We start from the raw sequence: 22,620 nt of genomic DNA, 5'->3' as shown, positions 1-22,620 counted from the left end.
TTATGATTACTGGTGTGACTTCTGATCGCGTGATTGCGAAAAGTGCAAAAGTGAATAATCCTTCAATGACAGGGTTTAAGAATTTTTAAAAATCTGCCCTCATTTGCCACAAGATATCTGGAGAACACATTATAACCCATGACATTCTTTCACAACAAAGAAATCAGTAAACTTGCCATAGACAACTGCGTTATTTGGATTACAAAGTCAGGGGGTCATTGCAGATTTTGTTGGTTTTTAGCTTGCTGTAATAAAAGAAAGATCTTAAAGTCAAAGTGTAACTTATTAGAAAGAAGATTAATCATTAGCCTTTTTGATTTTTGGATAAATGTGTTCTTGGACAAAGTACAATGAACCCGATGCTAGTACATATTTTATGACAGGCAATAAATTAACTGCCATATGGTCAAAAAGATTTATTTGGCTTTTTGTATTGGCTTATATGTAATGTGTGGTCTATAATATTGATTCAAAAAGAAAATGAGAGAGAGAGAATGTCATACAAGTTGCAATATCCTATTTCAAGTTGAAAAAGTGTGGGTGAGATGAAAATTTTCAGTACATTTTTTTTACCCCCCCCCTATTTTTTATCTGACCCCCAGTTCTGAAAACAAGGTGTTTTTTTAACCCTCAATTTCACACCCCTGAGGGATATACTGTTGACAACAGGTTATCTCACAGTCTGTAACCAGTACAACTAAAAATGTGTCAAAATATACTACAACAGACAAAAGATAAATGTTTATATACAAGTAGCTTGAACAGGTTTGCAAATATTTTGAACGCTAAAGTTGAAGTAAGTTTTGATTCATTACTTTCAGCTGATTTCCATCCTTAATAGTAATCCAATAAAATAACCTGTCTTTAGAGGTCAGTACAAAGAGACAGAATTTTAATGTATGGTTTAATTTGGCATACAGTGTGCTAACCTCAAGAAAGAGGAAACACCTGTCTTGAGAGACCACTTTTTCTTAGCAGAATGCACATCTCCCATGACAAGATTTGATCAGAATCCACCTAACACACCATCAAAGAACACCATGAAAACCATTTCTGCTGTAAAACAATGTTTAATTAATTATCCAACACATTTCTGGACACTTTCTGAAAATCTAGGCATGTCATCAACATAAAGCTAAAAATAAGCCTACCAGATTTCAATTTTCTACCTCAAATTGATTTTGTGTAATTGTGCAAATAGGCATCTCAAAACATAACACCAGACAGGCAGACAGCTGGTTGACCAGACAGGATCCAAAATCAACATGCCCCTGCTGCAACCAGTGGTACATAAATACCTATTTCTTTGTACAAGGTGAATGTGGTGAGTTTATATACCTTCCAGTGGAACTTGCAGTAGATTGGCTTGCCGTCCTTGTTCACCATTTTGAATGTGTGACTGCCATAGCCATTCATGTGACGAAAACCATCTGGGGTGCCACGGTCAGAGAAGAGGAAGGACACCTGGTGGGTGGTTTCTGGACGAAGGGTGATGAAGTCCCAGAACATGTCAGGGTCCTTGATAAAATCAAATACAAATTACCTAAAGAATCACAGCATATAATGTGCAGTGTAACAGACTGAATAGTGTGATATCTCTATGGTTTGCAAACCCTGACAAACAGGCACAGAGACTGTAAAACTTCTAAACTTCAAATATTGTTATCCACCAATCGCAAAGAACTTTTCAAAAGTTCATTGTGATTTGCTGCAAATGAAACTTAAGTTCAAAATCAAACTGTAAGTTTCATAATTTCTAAGCCAAAGCGTTTTCAATCATTTGACAAGTTTTATAAATTTCTGAATAATGACAGATATACAAAATGTATAATTCTGTATGACATGATGAGGTGTATTTTATAGTTTAACATCCCAAAAACATGACGTGGTACTTTTTAATGTGAGGGTAGGGAAGGTTAGTATTTTAACAAGTTGAAAGAAGATAGACAAAATCTATTACATACCCATTTAATCTTACAGTCTAACAGGCATTTGATACAGCTATTTAATCCATATCACACACCTGACTGGAACTACTTACAAGCTTTCTCATTCATCCGTGTCAATAATTTAGATGCCGTAAATCAAACTTTTATAAATTCCAATTCATTTTCAATTTAATTTATACTGTAAAGCTAAACATATTTGAAAAGCATAAAAAGAATACATAATAAATACAAAACCACATTCATACTTTGCTGACAGTCAACGAATTTACCTTATTCAATATGGCTCATGAATACAACTGAGACTGATTGCCTCAATGTATCCTGACACCATATCAAACTTGTTCTATTTCACCAACTCCAAACAAAACATGTAGTAGTGTGTGTAATTATATATCGGTTAAGATAATGCTTTTAAAAAAATTAGTTGTCAATAATATTGTGTTTGTAATATTAATGCACAGACTGTATATTTGTTTTAGATCTGGTCCACTGCATCCTTAATGCCTAAAAAACACATGAACTGTGAGACCATTTACATCATGCTTTATTGCAACAACCCCAAGGTCTGAACATTTGACACAATGTACTGTATTTCACAACATAAATCTTACCTTTAAATGAGTCTGGGGATTCCTCTTCTGAGTATGTATGAAATTTGGGAACTGAAAAAATATTAACAAAATCAAACAACAATATAAACTTGCTCATAAATTGATGTTTTAACTCTTTTGGGAATGGATGAAACTTGGAAAGTATAAACATAATATTAATAAAATCAACCATATATATATATATATATAAACTGGCTTATAAAGGGATGTTTAACTCTGGGTGTGGATGAAACTTGGGAATTGGAAATGTAATATAATAGACACAAACAACCCCATGAACTTGCTTATAAGTTGATATTTATAACTATTAGTTCTGGATGAAACTTGGGGAGTGGAAACATAATATTAAAATCAAATAGCCATATAAACTTGCCTGTAAGTTAATATCTTAACTATTTTGGGTGTGGATGAAATTTAGGAAGTGGAAAAATGATTTTAATAAAATCAAACAACCATATAAACTTGCTTACAAGTTCATGTTTTAACTCTTTTGGGAATAGATGAAATTTAGGAAGTGGAACCTTGACATTAATAAAATCAAACAACCATATAAACTTGCTTACAAGTTCATGTTTTAACTCTTTTGGGAATAGACGAAATTTAGAAGTGGAACCTTAACATTAATAAAATCAAACGTAATACATAAAATTGTTCATAAGTTGATGTTTAACTGTTAGGTGTGGATGAAATGTGGGAAGTGGCAACATAATAATAAAATTTTAAAAAAGCAACCACAAAAACTTGTTTTTAAGTTGGTGTTTTAACTCTGCTTGGTATGGAGGAAACCTGGGAAGTTGAAATACAATATTAATAAAATCAAGCAGCCATACAAACTTGCTTAGAAGTTGATCTTATGTTATACATTTGTGGGGGGAGATATGAAATTTGGGAGCTGGAAACATAATATTAATAAATTCTTATTCTGTTATATAACCAAAAGAAGGACATGATTAAGTGACAAGTTCATTTTCCATGTCATACCTGCCCCACTTGTATAGATGCTTGCTGATACTATCAAAAGCACTTGTTTAACATTAAGAAAGCCAACGGAAATGGATAAAGCAGTTTAGACTGAGATTAAAAAAAGGTTCACATAAAAATTAAAATCTTTAAATGAAGTGAATTATTTCCATCCATATTTTAGCATTACGGTGCTTTTAATTAGACCAATCTAAACAGTGGCACAAGCCACACATATGGGCCTGGAGGAAACTATAAACATAAATGCCTTACCAACATTGGGTCTCGGATGAAGAAGATGGGAGTGTTATTCCCAACCAAATCCCAGTTTCCATCCTCAGTGTAAAATTTGACAGCAAATCCTCGAGGATCTCTAGCCGTGTCAGCTGAGCCACTCTCACCACCTGGAAGAACCATTTTCTTCATTCTTACATAATTAGTTATGCTCAAACATTTCAGGTATGATTTTTATGAATTCAATATTTTATCCCTGGCCTGAAACTTAAATTTTTTTCAAAATTCCTCATAAAGTATTTTGTGAACACCAATACAAACCTGCACCAGATTTTCAATCCCAGAAAAAAGTCAAGCACATTGGAAAACAAAACATGGGAAGCAAAGACTTGCAATGTGTTACCATCCTACAATGAAAATCTGCACAAATATAATTCAGATTGTACTTCAAGTTTCTCACAGAATAAAAACATAGACAAGATAAAACAACATAAGTGTTTATGAACACAATTTTCTGCATTTAAAAAAAAAAATATTTGTTTAAAATATGTGAATACACTGCATTATCTAAAGACCTGTCATTTGCCATATGTAATCAGTGAAGCATCGGAGTTAAAATGTTATCTACAAGTGTTTTGGTAATTATAATTTAGCATCGGAGTTAAAATGTTATCTAAAAGTGTTTTGGTAATTATAATTTAGCATCGGAGTTAAAATGTTATCTACAAGTGTTTTGGTAATTATAATTTAGCATCGGAGTTAAAATGTTATCTAAAAGTGTTTTGGTAATTATAATTTAGCATCGGAGTTAAAATGTTATCTAAAAGTGTTTTGGTAATTATAATTTAGCATCGGAGTTAAAATGTTATCTAAAAGTGTTTTGGTAATTATAATTTAGCATCGGAGTTAAAATGTTATCTACAAGTGTTTTGCCAATTATAATAATTTAACAAACTATGTATGGTCTGTTTTTGCATAATTAATCAATAAACAGATGTTTTCCATGTTTCTTAAGTTGATATGTAAAAATACTTCATTAGAGAAGTGGAAACAATGTACTGTCACCAGTGGCAAAGCCAATGCAGACAATACAACATGTTTCCAATTCACATGAGAAATATTTGGAAATAAAACATTAAGATTTTCTTCTTATTATGTATTTTTTAAAGACAAAAACCATCACTTTGCATTGCTACAGTCAAAAAAAGTACCTAAATTTGACAATAATTTAGGGATAGTGACAATTTACAAAACTAGTTTGTACATAAAATGCTTCAGATTGTGTATTTTGTCCATAAAAACCTGTATTAGCATGAAATAAAAACATTTTGATTTCTGTTGACCGATTTCCTGTATTAGCATGACATAAAAACATTTTGATTTCTGTTGACCGATTTCATGCACAAACTGATAACTGTCGGTGTGGGGTATCTAGAAACATAAAAGAGCAGGTGTCTCTGACTGACTTCATAACATCTTTCAACAAAATATTTTAATGATTGTGTGTTTACATGTAAGAATTTTCATACTTCATTTTGTTCATTTCTACACTGAAACAACAATTTTTGTGTGGCTGTGGTAGCAGAAACTATTCAATTTTCAATTGTCATTTAATTTCAGTTTGTGATGAATGTGAAAATTGCCACTTTAAAATTTTTATTACTATATTTAATCATGAGGTTCGAAATGCGGGTCTGAATAACACACATAAGGGCAGGTATACTTTCTACATGAAAAAAGAAAGAAGTTCCAAAAGTGATATTGCCACTGTGTTACTAAAAGTGGTAATGCCACTGTATCAGTATCATTTTTCTCCCACAGATGTATTTCAGTATCCCACTATGAAATATATAATAATTGCCCATACAAGTTGGTATATGCCAAAAGGATACAAAAGAAGCCTCTTCTTTATACATTGATACCAGGATGAGACTAAAGTCAGTCTGCATGTGCTTTAATTGGGGTTATGCTTGGTAGTCTAGCTTGTAGCACTTTTAAAGCAAGTGCTCTAATTAGGGTCATGCTTGGAAGTCCAGCTTGAAGCATTTTTTAAAGTAAGCACTCAAATTGGGGTCACGCTTGGTAGTCCAGCTGTAGCACTTTTAAAGCAGCTGCTCTAACTTTGGTCATACTTGGCAGTCCAGCTTGTAGCACTTTTAAAGTGCTCTAATTGGGGTTGTGCTTGGAACTCCAGTTTGTAACACTTGCTTTACATGTGTTCTAACTGAGGTCATGTTTAGTAGCCCAGTTCTGAAGCACTTGCCATATGAGTGCTTTAATTGAGGTAATGCTTGATACTAATGTGCATAATTACAAAGGTACCTTACAATAAGTCTTAACACAAATGCATCAGTGTCAAACTTTTGAGTGGTTTCCAAACTCTGCGAATTTCAAGTGTCCCTAACTAATAAAACAAAAAATTAAATTTTAAATAGAAAAAAATGCCTCAGTTGTATGAGGGTCAAAACATACATAGATAGCTATCAGATTCTACTTGTCTGGTGGTTTTCATGCAATTGTACTAACAATGTTTTCATGCAAACACACATTACTTCATTGGCATAAATTATATTTGTCAATATGAAGTAATGCAACTGGGCAAACATGTTTCGCAGGAAAGAGGGACATAAAAATAATCAAATCAAAATGTCCTTACTGCATGTAAAGTGGGAATAACAAAACTAACATTAGGTATTAAATATTCTGAAACACATGGCAAGAATTACTTACCAACTGTTGAAAAACGCACAGCCAAAGGTGTCTTCTTGCCAGGATATTCAAAGGGCTTGGCTTTGCAGTACGAGGTTATGTCATGTGTGCACTCAAAGTAACCAAAGGCACCTGAAATCAATGATTATGAAATTTTAAAACTATTCCATATGTCTATAATTATATCTAACATTCTTATATTTTATACCAATATGTTGACTTTTTTGTTGGTATATAGAGTTATAAATCAGATCAAGTAATCCTGACCTGGCAATCATAAAAACCTCAAGCTTAAACTTTAGCTCGAGTTTTATTCTCAAGCTTAAACTCCAGCTCAAGAGTTCTGATCTCAAGCTTAAACTCTAGCTCAAGAGTTTTGATCTCAAGCTTAAACTCTAGCTCAAGAGTTTTGATCTCAAGCTTAAACTCTAGCTCAAGAGTTCTGATCTCCTGGCCATATGGCCTAGAATCACCTGTTGAGTGAAGATGTGGAAAAAACTAATAACTGTATAGAAAGAAATCCAGCAAATTAAAAAAATTACAAAACCTTTATGAACTCTTCATTATTTTTGTGTTGTTATAGTTGTCTTTGGCAAGTTATCTCAGAAAAATCTTCCACTGACAGTTGAATGGAATCATAACATCAAGCACATAAATAACACCACAATTCCTGGATAAAACTGATGCAAATCCATGACATGATGGAACACAGGGGGGTCATTTTTTAACAAAGAAAAAACAGTCAGACTAGAAAGGTGTTCATAGAACATGAATGCATCACCACAGTTACTTAATCTCTAAACCTAACCAGCTGTATAAACAATCAGAAATAGAGGGATGATGTAAAAGGAAAACACTTTAGTATATTCCTTTGCCATGCTGACAGATATATGAATGACAGAAAAGGGTTAACACTATATGCCACTGCCATATTCACAGAAATACATTAGCAGTGATGGAAAAAGATAACATTATATGTCCCTGCCATACTGACATACAGAATGATGATACAAAAAAAATAACACAATATGATCCTGCCAAATTTGTGGTGGGACATAAAAAATGTAGGTGGTAAGTACTGTTGCATGCAGTAATAAAATCTTGGAGTTATATTTTTGTATCTCTGCTTGGCAAAGGCTTCCAAAGACAACCATTAACACAGCAACTAGCATTTCCTTGTCTTGCAGTCATCTGAATGTATTGACTCTGTGGATGAAACCAGGTACACAAACGGGAAGTGAAATTATATTTGGACCACTTCACCAAAATATGGTTTCTTATGAGCTGGTATTACTTAATTGGGTCATATATACATAAACTATTTGTGTCAGGAGTTTTGACCATGGGACAAAATCCCCATCTATTGGAAGTGAATCAAAATATTCAATTTCATTATTTTAAATAAAAAAACCATGTTAAGCTAGCTTAAACATTTCTGTAATTGGTGGGGGGGGGACAGCCATTTCTTAGCCTTACTCCTGTATTTGTGTATTCTAAATGCATTCAAATCATCAATCTGTCAATCATTATTCAGTACATTTCATCTGGTTACTCTAATTTTATATCCAAGATCTAACCTGAATTATCTACATTAATATGGAAACAATTAAAGTGATAAAGGTATCTTGAATGTATGCAACACTTTTGCTAAACCTTCCACCATTGATTTATTGGGTTGGGGGAGTACATGGATATACATTTTTACATTACCACAAGCTTCAAGACATCAATTTCAAACAGCACAAGCTTACATTTTTCTTGATTTGTCTACCTGCTTTAGTAAATGTGTCCTTGACTTACATTTTGGTGTTCATAGTACAGAGTGCTACATTACAAGATACTGACCTGCATAATAATTGCTCTAGGTATTGTCACACTACCATCTGTCCCTTACATTGATAATGGTACTTATCTCTGATATGTAGGTCAGTCGTATACATGTATATTCAAGACATGGATAAGGTAAAGGGTATAATTGATACATTAAAAGTTGTAGTCATACACTCCAATGAAACGAAATGGGCATTATTTGATATTTTTTAACATGATGAATATCCTTAACATTCACTAACAGTCTGAATATCCCTGATCCCTGAAATATATTTTCACTGCATTGTTAATAATCTTATAATCAATAAATTTGAGCTATTTTTAGATGTTTGCAGTCTAGTGGTAACTATTTCCACCTTGCATGCAGATGAACCAAGTTCAAATCTAATAACATGCTAATATTTTTTCTTCAATTGTTTGGATGTGCTGTTTTTCCTTGAATTAAGAAACAGAATTACGTTGCTACTGATATTGCGAGGAAACACAAAACACCACAGAACATAACTGGTAAACCACTGATATTATCATGAAGAAAACAGCAATAAATCTGCTATCGATCAAGATATTGCTAGTCAATGCATTTAAGTATAAAATAAAAAGTAATTGGCTTCCTCCAAGTGAATAACAGATACATGTCATCTCATGAATGAAAACCTCAAGAATTTTCACTCATGCCTTGCCACTGGTGAAAATAGTGATATTCTGAATCACTTTACGAAGTATATCCATTATACACTCATTTCAAGCAAATATCCCCTCTATATAAGCAACAAAACAAGCAAATAAAAAAAAGAAGTAATTCAATAAATTCCAGAACTCAATCATGAATTTTTCTTCATAGTTTGTTAATATGTGGGTTCAGATATTGTATGTACATTTTAAATCAGTCAGCAAACTGAATGTGCACAGAAATTAATTCCATATTTTATGCCACAAATACTGAGATAAACATCCATTCAATGCTGGATCAAAATCAGATCAGAAATATGCCTTCCAGTACGGTAACAAGTTTAGCCAATCAGATGCAAGATCACCTCATTAGTATGCATGGCTCTCCTTATCAAACTCATCCAAGATTTTCATGACTGAAGCAAGTTTTCCAAGTCTGATCAAAATCAGATCAGAAATATTGCTTCCCAATTATTAAAAATGTCAGCCAATCAGATTCAAGTTTACCTCCTTATCGTTGCATGGATCTCACACAATGCTTATTACTTAGTTTTAGTCTGAGATTTTGATAATATAAACTCAAAAAACAAGACTGATTAAAACTGCATCAGAAGTATAGACTCCAGAGTGGAACAAGTAATTCTTGATGGACAGATAACGCACAATGATTGATGACTAATGATAAATGCAGGCTGAAAACATAAAAATCATTTTTGTTTCAACAAATGGGTGATTTCTTGAAAATGTTATTATTGAAATTTAGTGAACTTTCAACCTGTAAACAATTTCTTGTAAGTAGTAACAGAAAGTCCTCACCAGCTCCCTTTGCATGGACAACTCTCTCAGGGATTCTTTCTCTGTTAAAGTGGGCCATCTCATCCGTGAAGACAAAGTCCTGCATAAGGACTGGACCCCTTGGACCGACAGTCATTGTGGCTGTCTTGGTCCCCACTGGGGCCCCAGTACCGGTAGTCAGCACATCAGGTTTCTGTAATTATAAAACAATGTTTCCCATGTTTAAAGTACAGCTACATTTATTACAACAGAACCTTAACCACCAGCATATATAAATCCACCTACAGAGAGTGTCCAGAACAATAAGCCCCATATATATGTACTAGGTACTTTTTTTCATCTAGGGGATAACTCTTAATAAATTTCGCCTATAATTAAAACATGCGAAGAATAAGTTTTTTCCTTTTGTTCAAAGTGTTTGGTTTTTGTGAGTTGTTTTTTCACCTTACATGTGTTATGTATATCTATATTTTTTTGTAACTCCTGGTACATGATTGTCTAATTTTTTAATTTGTATTCATGGATGTATATCATACAGAATATCTTCGTTAAATTTTGCACATGTGACCTGAGTATCTTAAGGGTGTAGTAGTTACATAGGCTCTATAAATAGATACTTACGTGTGTAATGACAATTATTAATAATAATCTTAATAATAAGACTTAGTGGTGCCTAAGGCTTTATTTCTCAGTAGCTGATGGGGTTTCAACATTTCTAGAGTAATTCTGTAATTTCCCATTGGTTGGGTTAGGTCACATGAATTGGCCAAATCAATGCATATCGAGTAGTATTATTTTTCACCTGGGGTCTATAATCACAATAGATGGTGTATGTGTATATATATATATATATATATATATATATATATATATATATATATATATATATATATATAAGGAGACTACTTTGCAATCGAATTTTATTCCAGTTTTAGAGCCATTCTCACTTGTGTTCCTGTTGTAAGTCTTATGTTGTACTTAGATATTATTTGAGAGGAAAAACATTTGTTTGGAAATTGGCCTGTTCAAAGAAACAGAAAGTGCTCATTGTTTGGACTATAAGATTATTCTGGAACTGTTGTGAATTATTCAAAAGAGTTCTGGACAATGCCATCTTGACAATATTATGACTCTTGGCAGACCAGTACATTTTAAGTTATGAAATTTATATAGAACTTTTCATTCATCTAGGACTTAAATAGAACTTTATCAGGATTATTTTGGATTCATAATACTGTAAGTTCCTCTCACATTTTCATTTACAACTTTGATAATTAAATTCTGTGCTAAGTTTTACAAAACTTGTTGGTTTGACTTTCTTCTGTTACTTTATTTGTGACCATAGAGCAGAACACAAGAAGTTTCAATAGTTTAAAACAGTTTGAGTATTCCTTGCAGAATTAACTGACAACAGGGTTGATAGACAAAAAAAGTAGTCCAGTCCTCTTGAAATCATAAGAATTTGATGCATTACCAAATGGCTCCAAAAGCATATTATAATAACAATGGTCCAATCAGGCCCTCCCTTTCACCATCTGGCTCATAAATCACATTATAACGTTAATGGTCCTATACCATCCCTTTTACCAACTGGCCTGTAAAGCATACTATAATTTTAATGGTCCAATCAGGCCATGCCTTATACAGATTGGCCCTTGACACATGGAAATTCTTGTCATTTTTGCCAGAAATCGAGGTGGGAAATGCATTTTTGGGGTTACTTCTGAATACATCCACTCCCAAGAGATTTTCATTTTGCTGGATGCCTAGATGTATTAAAGATGTTGTTCTGGATTGGATATTTTGCTCACACATGTGCCAAGGGTAAAAATAGGGGTTCTCCCTCTTTTTCTCTTTTTTTTTGCGTACTAGAACCATCATTTTCATTTCCTGGCCCCTTTTTACTCCAAATCTTGAATTTATCCTACATGCTTAAGTTCACCTGTCCATGTGCAGTTCAGACCAGACTGCTTTAGATCAAAGCATTATAAGCATTAAGATGGCAAAAGTTGGAAAGTTTCACTGAGAATTTCAGCAAGCAAACCATAAAGGTCAAAATGGGAGAAAATCTTCCAAATGTAAATTTCCCAAGTCTTTTTATAGAACATTATGAACAGATTAAAATGATGTTTCTCAGGTAACATTAACCCAAACCTAATTCCTAAATTTACAGTTTATATTAATGAAGAGTTAAAAATTACCAACTGCATTAATTACATTCATTTACTAAGGTTCGGTTTGCTGCTATAATGTTTCATTCTAGAATGAACTGAAAGCATCCGAGTCAGAAATGTATTGACTGCATTATGTATTTTGCATAGTATACAGCATAAATTGTGATAATAAACACACAAATAACTACTGTTTAACTATTTTTAATTTCTAAACAAAAAGGATGAAAACAGGTATCTATGAATTGTACTGAATCAAACTGGGATGTATCATGACGAGCTTTCCACATAGACTGAGAGTACAGTTCTTTCACATTGTTTTCCACAATATTATGAGCAATGAAATCACAACAAATCCTTCTAAACAAGTGTAATAATGGTTCAGGTAATTACATATGTTTAAGGTAATTACATATATCTCGGGACAAAGATTGGGTGAGAGAGACAGAAAAGTAATTCCCTTCTTGTGTAAACGTATCTGCATTACACCTTTGCTTTATAAAGTTGTGGAGAAATAAAAGCAGCAAATTTTATTAATAACATGGCACAACATTTATCTAAGAAGATAAGAGTGATACGTAAAGAGGTGGGGAGGGGTTATTTTCATAAAATTGCTGTTTGTTATTTTTGACTAAAACAAGGGATCTGATGTATTTTTTTTCTAATGAAACTTATATCAAAGTCTGTTATTCAAGACCAAAAATCCAGCCTGTGGCATGTACCGTATGTTGTAGCAACCTGCAATAATTTTCCTATAACCATGCAAAATATCTGTGTAGAAACATTGCAGGAATGTTGTTTTTCATATGCAAATTAGTTTTGCAAAACAATCTACAGCATGGATGTGGCAAACAGTTCTGGCAAACTTTCTGCTAACTTTTGGCACACTTTTGGTTCAATTTTGTAACAATGTAAATCAAAACTTTTTATCTAGCATATGAGTTTAACGATTTTAGTGAGCAAATTAATTTTCCAAAAATGCTATTCAAACAAAGACTGTCATCAAAACTGCTTCTGCAGAAATGTCATACATGCTAATATTATATGATGAAATGAACAGTTGCAATTCCAAAAGTTTCTAACATTCACTGGGTTTCCAAAAATTTGTAACCATCATTTTATAAGCATCATGTTCTTCGAGTAAATGTTAATGTAGCTTATGTTGTTAATCATTTTATTGTTTGTTTACTTCTGACATTTCAATAAGTACTGCAGAAAGTCAAGAGTAAACAATGTATGCAAAGTGTGGCAACTGGTCAAGTGCCTTTAAAAATGCTATGCCAGCAGCTATCTGCAGCTTCAAGGCCACTATCTGAAGATAATAGAACATGGCCCTATATTTTCAACTGGTAAATATTTCATTGGCAAAGAAATCATTATCCGAGAATAATGACTGCCATTGGCAATTCTGATGATTACTAATGCCAACAAAGAAATGAGTCCATTTTCATTAACATTAACATTGGCAATTCTGATGATTACTAATGCCAACAAAGAAATGAGTCCATTTACATTAACATTAACATTGGCAATTCTGATGATAACTAATGCCAACAAAGAAATGAGTCCATTTACATTAACATTAACATTGGCAATTCTGATGATAACTAATGCCAACAAAGAAATGAGTCCATTTACATTAACATTAACATTGGCAATTCTGATGATTACTAATGCCAACAAAGAAATGAGTCCATTTTCATTAACATTAACATTGGCAATTCTGATGATTACTAATGCCAACAAAGAAATGAGTCCATTTACATTAACATTAACATTGGCAATTCTGATGATAACTAATGCCAACAAAGAAATGAGTCCATTTTCATTAACAAATATAACCACTCCAACCCGAAGATAACACAATGAAGATTACATAGTTTTCACATTCAGAATATGCAACATCATGAACCAACTTATACAACAACATAATTTCAACCACTACAGGGCTTTCCCTATGCATTAGTAGCCAGGTAATTTACCTGCCTAAATCTGCCAGAGCAACCAGCCACTATTTGCGCTACTCAAAATCCCATTACCTTGCAATCTTTACTGGCTACACTTTGAAGGAATGAACTATATTTCAGCATATCTTTAAGACGAATTTGTAAATTTAAAGAATAAAGATTAACTAAAAACTGAAGAATATGCTGACACAGATCAGTGCTGGCAATAGGTTAATCTGAAATGTTCACAAGTTTTGAAGTTATTTATTCAGAACTAAATGCTTGCAGGTAATTGTGGTTGATAATATTTATTTGTCTACATGATCAATAGAACATATTTTAATTGGGTTTTCTTAAAATTAGATATCAAGGACAAAATTGGTCTGATCAATGAATATGGATCTGTGCCAAAACCTACAGTGAAGAAAAGGGGGGAGGGGTATTTTCAGCATAGGAACAACAACTGTTTCAAATAGTCAAAGAAAATGGAATTCTACAAGAAATAATTTGAAAACAGTGATGAAACAGTGTTTTCTTTTTATACTATTAATTCATCATATTACTGAAGCAAATGGAATATGTTTCCAAAAGTTTTTCTTCATTCTTTTTTTCTTTCTAAATACTTAGACAAGTCTGTACTGACAGAAACTGTAAGTGGACAGAGTTGTAATTTAGATACACATTGATATAAAATCGTGGATACTTTTGTGATTTCTTTTTTGCAAGTAATGTATTGTGCATAATTTAAGATTTTATATATATATATATATATATATATATATATATATATATATATATATATATATATATATATATATATATTTGTTTATAGTGGAACCCCTCATAAACCAAAAACCTTGGAAGCCCCCTCCCCAAAAAATTGGCTCTGAAAGATTTGTGGTTTATTGAAGTTTTCATCGTGCTTATGTGACCAGAGAGAGATGTTCACACAGTATATTATAGGGCCCAAGATAGAATGTTTTTTTCTGATAAACACACAATCATTCAGCTTGTCAAATTTGCAAACAGTGTTGAAACTACACTGTTTTGCATCACTGCTGTTTTCAAATTATTTCTTGTAAAATTCCATTTTTGGCTGTTGGCAAGTTCAGTTGCTGATGATATATCAGTATAAAAGGAGACATTCCAAACTTGTTTCCCGTGTACGACTTAAGTACTTTACTGATCATTTAACAGCCACTTTTGTGTTAAGTTTCTCTGCTGATTTGAATCTATTTTTATCAAGTAACTGTGTGTCGTGTAAAGAATAAGCTAGAGTTAGATCTGATTTGTGGTTATTGTTTTACTCTGGACTTGAACAATTCATAAAACCATCAATCAGAATTGAATGTAACATATTACACTGAATGACGGATTAAAGCAGTGCTGTCCAACCTTTTTGACACCAAGAGCCACTGAAAAATGTTTTTCTTGACGCCAAGGGCCACAGCAGAAAACTGAAAAGCAACGACTATATAGCTGTTTGAGCTCTGGTGGGCCATTTAAAACTGGGCCGCATGCAGCCTGCGGGTTGGACAGCACTGGACTAAAGCATAGCCCTAATATTCAAAACAACTAGATAAGACGTGAAGCAATAGTAAAACTTTGTGCATAAGTGGTTATTAAATGATCCATAAAGTCAGTGCTCAAAAAATCAAATAACCCAATGACCTGGGCCCTTCTAATTTCAGATTAAGCCATTTCTGTATTCTAAGTGAAGTGCCCATCGGGCATGTTAAAACAAAAGACAATTTACTTGAGAAAAAAATTCAATACATACACATACTGATTAATCACCTAAAGAAGAACACTAAGCTGTTCTTTCTCATGTGGACTAAAGGTAATGCATCAGTGGTTAAATGCATGAAGCAGTACCTTTGCCAGTGATTGATATTTAAGCTAAGCTAGAATATCAATTAGTATTCTATGTGATGACTGTTTCACAATTAAGTTAAGCTAGGGAATTAGAGACATAAAATCCCCCACTACAATCTTTTCACCCTAAAGAAACTGGGATCATTACATTACATTCTAATTAATTCGGCTCCGTGAGGTGGTAGAAGCTGATCCTGTTAATGCCAAGTGTTTTCTATAATTGTTATACAACCACAATACTATCCCTTAAACCAATTACAAAGCATTACATTACTAATTTTACTGACTGATTTAAGAAAAAGATCAATGCCTTTCCAACATCATTTGTTTTCAATTTTAATTAATAAACACTGATTTAGCAACATTTAAAAAATTCTCAAATAAATACTGCTATATACAGATTTTGGCAAAATACACAGACTGTACAATGAAGACAAAGCTGAATGCATACAATCAGAGATCGCAAATGCATGTATGACTTGGATTTTTAACGTAGCTTTAACAATTTTTCAGTCATACTGCTAAGATGTCTGCAGTGTGGCAGTTTATAGTGATGTCTAGTACAGGGGCATCATGCCGCAAACATGTAGCATGATGTCCCACCCTGTCACATTATTCTGACACCAGGCCGACAAGTCCTAACACTAATCTCCTAATGCTGAGCGCCAAGCGAGGCAGCTGTTAGTACCATTTTTGTAAGTCTTTGGTATCACTCAGCCAGGGACTGAACCCACGACCTCCCGCATCTGAGGCGGACGCTCTATTCACTAGGCCACGGGAGCGGTTAGATCGCAAATGCAAAGGTGTATGGCACAATTATATAAAATTCCACATATGAACATGAAAGTGAGATATTTTTGGAAATGTTACTTTTATGATCCCTTTTTGAGCACAACTGGAATGAGAGTTCAGTCTCATAACTAATATTAAGTCATGCAGACAATTTTATTTTTGAGATGGGGTGGGGGTATAAAAAGAATAGCGAAAAGAAATGAATGGCCTTGTTAGGTAAGTGGATTTTAAATCCAGGCAAGTAAAAAAAATTTCAAGCCAAATCCACTGGCCGTGTGCCTGACATTTTTTTTGTGCAATGCATATACAAAAATAATCCTAACTCTGGTGGTCTGATATCATTGTTCTCCTGAACCTAATATAATCCTTTAGCTTTATTGCTTGCACTGAAAAAAACAAACAGATACTAGGTATTTGAAATGTCACGTATCAACTGGAATGGCAGGGGGTTGGGTAGTCTAGGGGTTGGGCAAGGCGAGTCTTGAAAATGGAATTCTATAGGCCCTACAAGACTGTTTTTGCTGCTGCACTTGTGTAAAACCCGATTCATATTGTAGTCCTATCCGATTTAAATATAGGCATATGTTCGAACACTTTTAAACCGCGTTTAACTGAGTATGCATAAATGACTTTATATTCCTTACACAAAATAATTGCATAAATAAAGCACTCTCATTGTACAGGCTTTTTGTGCAAAGCACCGACTTGACAACTCACGGTTTGAGCTTTCTTGAAGTCATTCAGCTGGTTAGCTGCCTTGTCTCTGTTAGCCATTGCTTCTGGTGAAGACGACGCAACTGAATCAAACGAAGTCTGAGAGTCTTGCAATGCTAACGCCACGATCTCGCACCCACTATGTGCAAAGTCCGATGCACAGAGTACTTGGGACCTTCACCGTAATCTAGGTTGACTAGTCACCTTAATGGTGAACCAACAGGACCATAACTGTTGAAAAAAAATTCGCGATGGCGCAACTCGGTTACGCGAACGCGAGATAGCCAGTTAGAATAATACTTTTCAATCACATTATCCCTGTAACTCACGATATCGGTATATATATTTATATATATATATTTTTTTTTTAACGTACAATCAAGCTTGCCACTTCGCAAATTCTAAATTCCCACTGCATGTAATCAAACTTGCAAACAAGCCAACAGTATGGCAAACCATTGGGTCCAACACGAGGAAAACACAGCCGGAACCTCGAGGCTCCATTAGCAGCAGGGAGGGCGATTCGGACAATATTCCGACAAAATTTTGATTGAGGCCTCAAAACGACAAATAGAGCCTTCCTTCGAAATCTCACTTTTCAAACAAAAAAAAAAAATAAAGGCTCCGTTTGGCAAATGGAGACTTAGCGTTTTTTGCTCGAAAACGCTATATTTCGCGACAACATCTCGTTGGTGTTTTCCCGTGGTAATCATCGGGCGTCCCGCGTCGATGTCATTGCCCCCCCTGCTGCTAAGTGGTTATTTACAACTAACCAAGTCCGATACGATATCGTGTCCGAGGGAGAGGGGGGGGGGCGAATCGGACATTTTGTCCAATCGTTATTTTGCTTAATTATTACTTTCTGCACTCAACGATCTAGTGTCGTCAGCGCCTGGTAAAAAAAAAACGACGTCGTCGTTGGGGGATCGTCCAATCGTCATTTGGTTTAATTAACACCTTCTGCGCGCCGATCCCCAGCGTCGTCAGCGTCCGGTAAGCACATCGACGACCGCGTCGATGTCATCGCCCCCCCTGCTGCTAAGTGGTTATTTACAATGAAAATTATTTACAACTAACCGAATATTTGGTCAAGTCCGATACGATATCGTGTCCGAGGATCATGTAAATTTATCGTTACGAATCCATGTGGGGTCGACTGAGCATGACTAAAAAAGTTTCGAAAAACATTAAAGTCCATGTCACCGCCGCACCATGTCTGCCAAATATTTCGTAGCGTGTGTGTATCAACGCCGTTGAACACAGCAAGAATATTACAGTTGTCTCTAATTACTTTTGGAATCTGAGTGTATCGTTGAGTGACATATATCACGTCAGTGTTTTTATGCCTGCCTCTGGAAAATATCCTAGCTGGGTTTTTTTGATTGTCTAACATAACATCATCGTACACGACTAGATTGTTAACGTCGCCATCAATATCATCAATACCCGGTGCATCATTGATATCCATAATAAACTCAATAACATTTTTTTTAGCGATCGCTGATGCATTCTCGTTGAAATCTTTTAACACCTCGTAGCATCGTTGATCATCTACGCTAGGAGCCACCAAATACAACTTATCCCACTTCATCCATCTCATTATTAAATTGAGTAACAATTGCGTCTTGCCGGATCCAGATGGTCCGATGATAATCATCCGGATCGAGTTTGGTAACGCTGCAACATGCTTAACTGGTTCTCTTGTTTTAGTCGCCGAAAAATCAATTATATTCATATCTCTATACATAAATTATGGATCTATATTGTGTGAAGTGTAGAGTACGTACTGGCACAAATGATATGACAACCGCTACAACAAGAAATAACAGATCGGCCCTTACTGGCAAGTGTGTACAATGCGGTACAAAGAAATTTAGATTTATTTCTATTAGACCCGGAGATGTTTTTAAAAAAAGCGAGGAGGTGACATCGCAGCCAAATTGGCAAAACTCCCCGCAACACCGTGGGCAAAGTATCCAGGAGAAAAACACCTCCCAGGATATAACTACTGTGGCCCCGGAACACGATTAGATATTAGACTCGATGATCAAAATCAGCCCAAACCCGGTGAGTATCCAATAAATGCTATCGATAAGGCGTGTCATGCTCATGATGTTGCTTACAAAAGTAGCGATCTGCAACAGCGTCATATCGCGGATGTAAAATTAATTCACGCATTAAATGCTATTCCTGATAAATCCGTCAAAGAAAAATTGGCCTCATGGTTGGTAAAATCGGCTATGAAAGGTAAATTAATGATTGGAAGCGGAGCTTCTGGCGCTGGTAATTGAAAACGATAGCGTTTATAATAACAACATGGAATCCATCTATTATTCTCCGAGAGGATACTGGAAGGGGAAGGCCGCAATTGGTAAGCTTGCAAGCGCTGCAAAGGTAACAAAGACCACTGCGGCTAATTGGTTATCCAAACAGGCTATATGGCAAATCTATCTACCACCGCCTAAACAAATCAACTTCTCGCGCTTTGATGTCAGCGTACCTAATGAAGTTCATCGGGCCGATATACTATTTTTGCCGCATGACAACGGTTACAAATACGCGCTAACCGTAGTTGATGTTGCGAGTCGATACAAACAAGCGGAGCCGTTAAAAACAAAGTCGGCAACTGAAGTAGCCGCTGCGTTTGAAAGAATTTATCGAAGAGGCCCTCTGCGCTGGCCAAATCTATTACAAGTTGATCCCGGTAGTGAATTTCGCGGCGCTGTTTTATCAACGCTGAAACATCATAGCGTCGCGATACGACGAGGTCATACTGCGCTACATCGTGATCAGGCAATTGTTGAACGATTCAATCGGACTCTCGCTGAACGGTTATTTGGATATCAATACGCGAAGGAATTCATCCAAGAAAAACGATCTCGTGAATGGGTTAAAAGGTTGCCAGGTGTAATTGCAGCGTTAAATAACGAGATTACCCGAGCAATCAACATGAAGCCCAGCGACGCGATTAAATACGAGTATATACCCGGAAAATCAAAAATAAATAGCGTTTCCAAGCCGATTCTTGGCGATGTCACTGTTAGATATCTATATGAACCAGGAGAGCTTGAAGGCGGTAAAAAAAGAGCTACTGATCCTATTTGGAGTGTTACCACACATAACATATCAACGATAACACGATCAACTGGTAGACCACCGATCTATAGACTGGATTCAACTGCTCCTCAGCGCGGATTTACACGCGAGCAACTACAAGTGATACCTAACGATACTCAATTGCCCCCACGTGGTCTTAACTAGCGCCGTTGCGTCTATTGCACTCAAGACAGGTCAACCTCACATTGTTTTTGACATGACCGAGACTGTTATCGATCCTATCCACGGTAAATTGGCGAGTGTCTTTATACGAATAACGCCAACTCATTATACAATTGCAACTCGCGCAGTGATTATTCTGTTGTTGTCGTAGCGAGATTATTAATTCGGCATCAATATCAAAACGCCGCTGTTTTTTTTTATCCTGTTGGCGGTAACCCGAGAGTTTTCTATCAATGACGCTTGCATCGATGGCGACTTTGTCGCCGGCTTCGTCAGTGACTCCGTCACCGGCTGCGTCAATAACAATTCTTCGAAGCTGATTTATCCTTCGTACTCTGGACACTGCAAGATAGACTAGATTCGACCATTCGATGCGATTATCAACTATCCAAACAATTGTGTCCGTGATGGTTAGTCCCTGCGAGGAATGTATTGTTGTTGCGTATCCTAGCGTCCACGGGGATTTATCAGCACGTAGCGCGTCCTCGACGACACCGATATCAACGAGCACGATATCATTCAGCACGAGAATTTGTTTTTCTGTCCGGCCTGGAATTTCAACTTCAATGTTCTGCCGCCGTGTGTCCGCGGGTCTATAACATAACGGCACTGGACGCGTTGGAAACTTTTCCTTATGCAACGTAAACAACTTCCGCTGAAGTGTGTCTCTGACTATCTTTCTACTCGCTACAATCAAATCGTTTGGTCTCCATGTTTCCCAGAATTCATTCAACGGCGTTTCCGGAATCACCTCGCGGATTATTTCACACTGAACTCTATCCGGCTGTAATCTGATTAGCTTTTTAACCTCGCGCAGTTGTTCATCAAGTGCTCGGTAATCAGTATCGGTTTCTTCATAATAGTCCACAAAACCCCTTAACCAATCATGTGGACCCTCGCCGACAAATGGTGGTGGTTGGCCATGATCCCCACACATGATTACCGCTGTATTCGCGCGCAGCAACCACTCAAGAAACATTTGTAAAGTATCTAACGAAACAGTACATATCTCATCCCAGATGATAATGTCGGGAATAAATTTTTCACCCATTCGATCAGGAGTCCACTCACCGCCGCTGTATCGAAAAAAGCTGTGATAAGTAACGGCGTCAACATTTCGTTGTTTTATTTCTCGCGCTAGTTTATGGGTCGGTGTAAGCACGATTATACTTGCCCGCGTTCGAAATAATTCAATTGCCCGAGTCGTCTTTCCTGACCCGCCACAGCCGCTTAAATAAACCGTCTTGTGTCTACAAATTGGATCAGAACACGGTGGTGCATCAGACCATTCTGACAATTTATCACCGCGTAAGTAGTCGTTCTCAACGGTGACATCCGCTGACGGGGAATAATCGCGTCGTATTTCATTTTTAATTCTCCATGTACCCCAACTCTCGCCCCGACTAGTAAACCCGGCTACGTTTTCCTTATACGCTACGTCAACATAAAACGAATCAACGGCTACTCTAACCGCGGTATCGGGAAATCTATTTATCATCGAGAATAAATTGATAGCGGCATAACCCAGCATAGACGCCCTCAAATGTGGATACGCCGGGCTGTCTCCATCGCTGTAGGTAACAACTGTACCCAACCTCGTTCCATTGGACAAGAAAGCTGTTTTGCAGTTCACGTATCTATTTTTTGCCACTGCGTCCTTGATTACGAAATCATATTCTGCGTCATCTATAATCAGCCGTGAGCAATATCGTTTGTAGTCGTGGTTTTTTCCACCTTGTGTGAACTACCAATTATTCTTCTACCGAGATCTTTTGCCTCGCGGTTTCGTTGGTTAAATATCCTCCTGGACCATTCGATGATATATTCCTCGTCGGCATCAATGTTTTTTCTGGACTCGTCAATTATGCTATCTAGACGCTCCGGTTCTGGTAACCAGACTTCAGTCTGCGCCCGGTATGATATAATCGCGTCACTGACAATCAACGAAACTAGCATGCTACAATCAATCATATACCGTAGCAGCGCTATTGGCAGCCACTTCTTTTCATTCATGTGTCTACCGATCCAAATATAGCAACAGCGATGGAGTCCTGCCGCGAATTCAAATGATACTATGCGAGCGAAT

At 35.8% G+C, this 22,620-nt stretch overlaps 1 protein-coding gene across 2 annotated transcripts in view; it reads right to left on the bottom strand.

The window, feature by feature from the left end:
- LOC149786074 (catalase-like) overlaps positions 1-17,442 on the bottom strand; it is a 41,205-nt gene extending 23,763 nt beyond the window's left edge. Inside the window, exons 1-6 of one of the 2 annotated variants that reach the window (XM_089976367.1) lie at positions 17,259-17,442; positions 9,779-9,950; positions 6,485-6,595; positions 3,794-3,924; positions 2,561-2,611; positions 1,339-1,518 (exon numbers count right to left, since the gene is read on the bottom strand). In XM_089976367.1, coding sequence (XP_089832493.1) covers positions 1,339-1,518; positions 2,561-2,611; positions 3,794-3,924; positions 6,485-6,595; positions 9,779-9,950; positions 17,259-17,315 — 702 coding nt within the window. In that variant the 5' untranslated portion in view covers positions 17,316-17,442. The remainder of the gene's footprint in view (positions 1-1,338; positions 1,519-2,560; positions 2,612-3,793; positions 3,925-6,484; positions 6,596-9,778; positions 9,951-17,258) is intronic. The other variant, XM_089976366.1, reaches the window with a different exon arrangement.
- Positions 17,443-22,620: the final 5,178 nt, after the last annotated feature.

The sequence above is a fragment of the Sinohyriopsis cumingii genome, chromosome 12 (assembly GCF_028554795.1).
Source record: "Sinohyriopsis cumingii isolate HCF-2022 chromosome 12, ASM2855479v2, whole genome shotgun sequence".
Taxonomy (NCBI): domain Eukaryota; kingdom Metazoa; phylum Mollusca; class Bivalvia; order Unionida; family Unionidae; genus Sinohyriopsis; species Sinohyriopsis cumingii.
The sequence above is the reverse complement of the archived record's forward strand: the minus strand, read 5'-3'. Positions and strand labels throughout refer to the sequence as shown.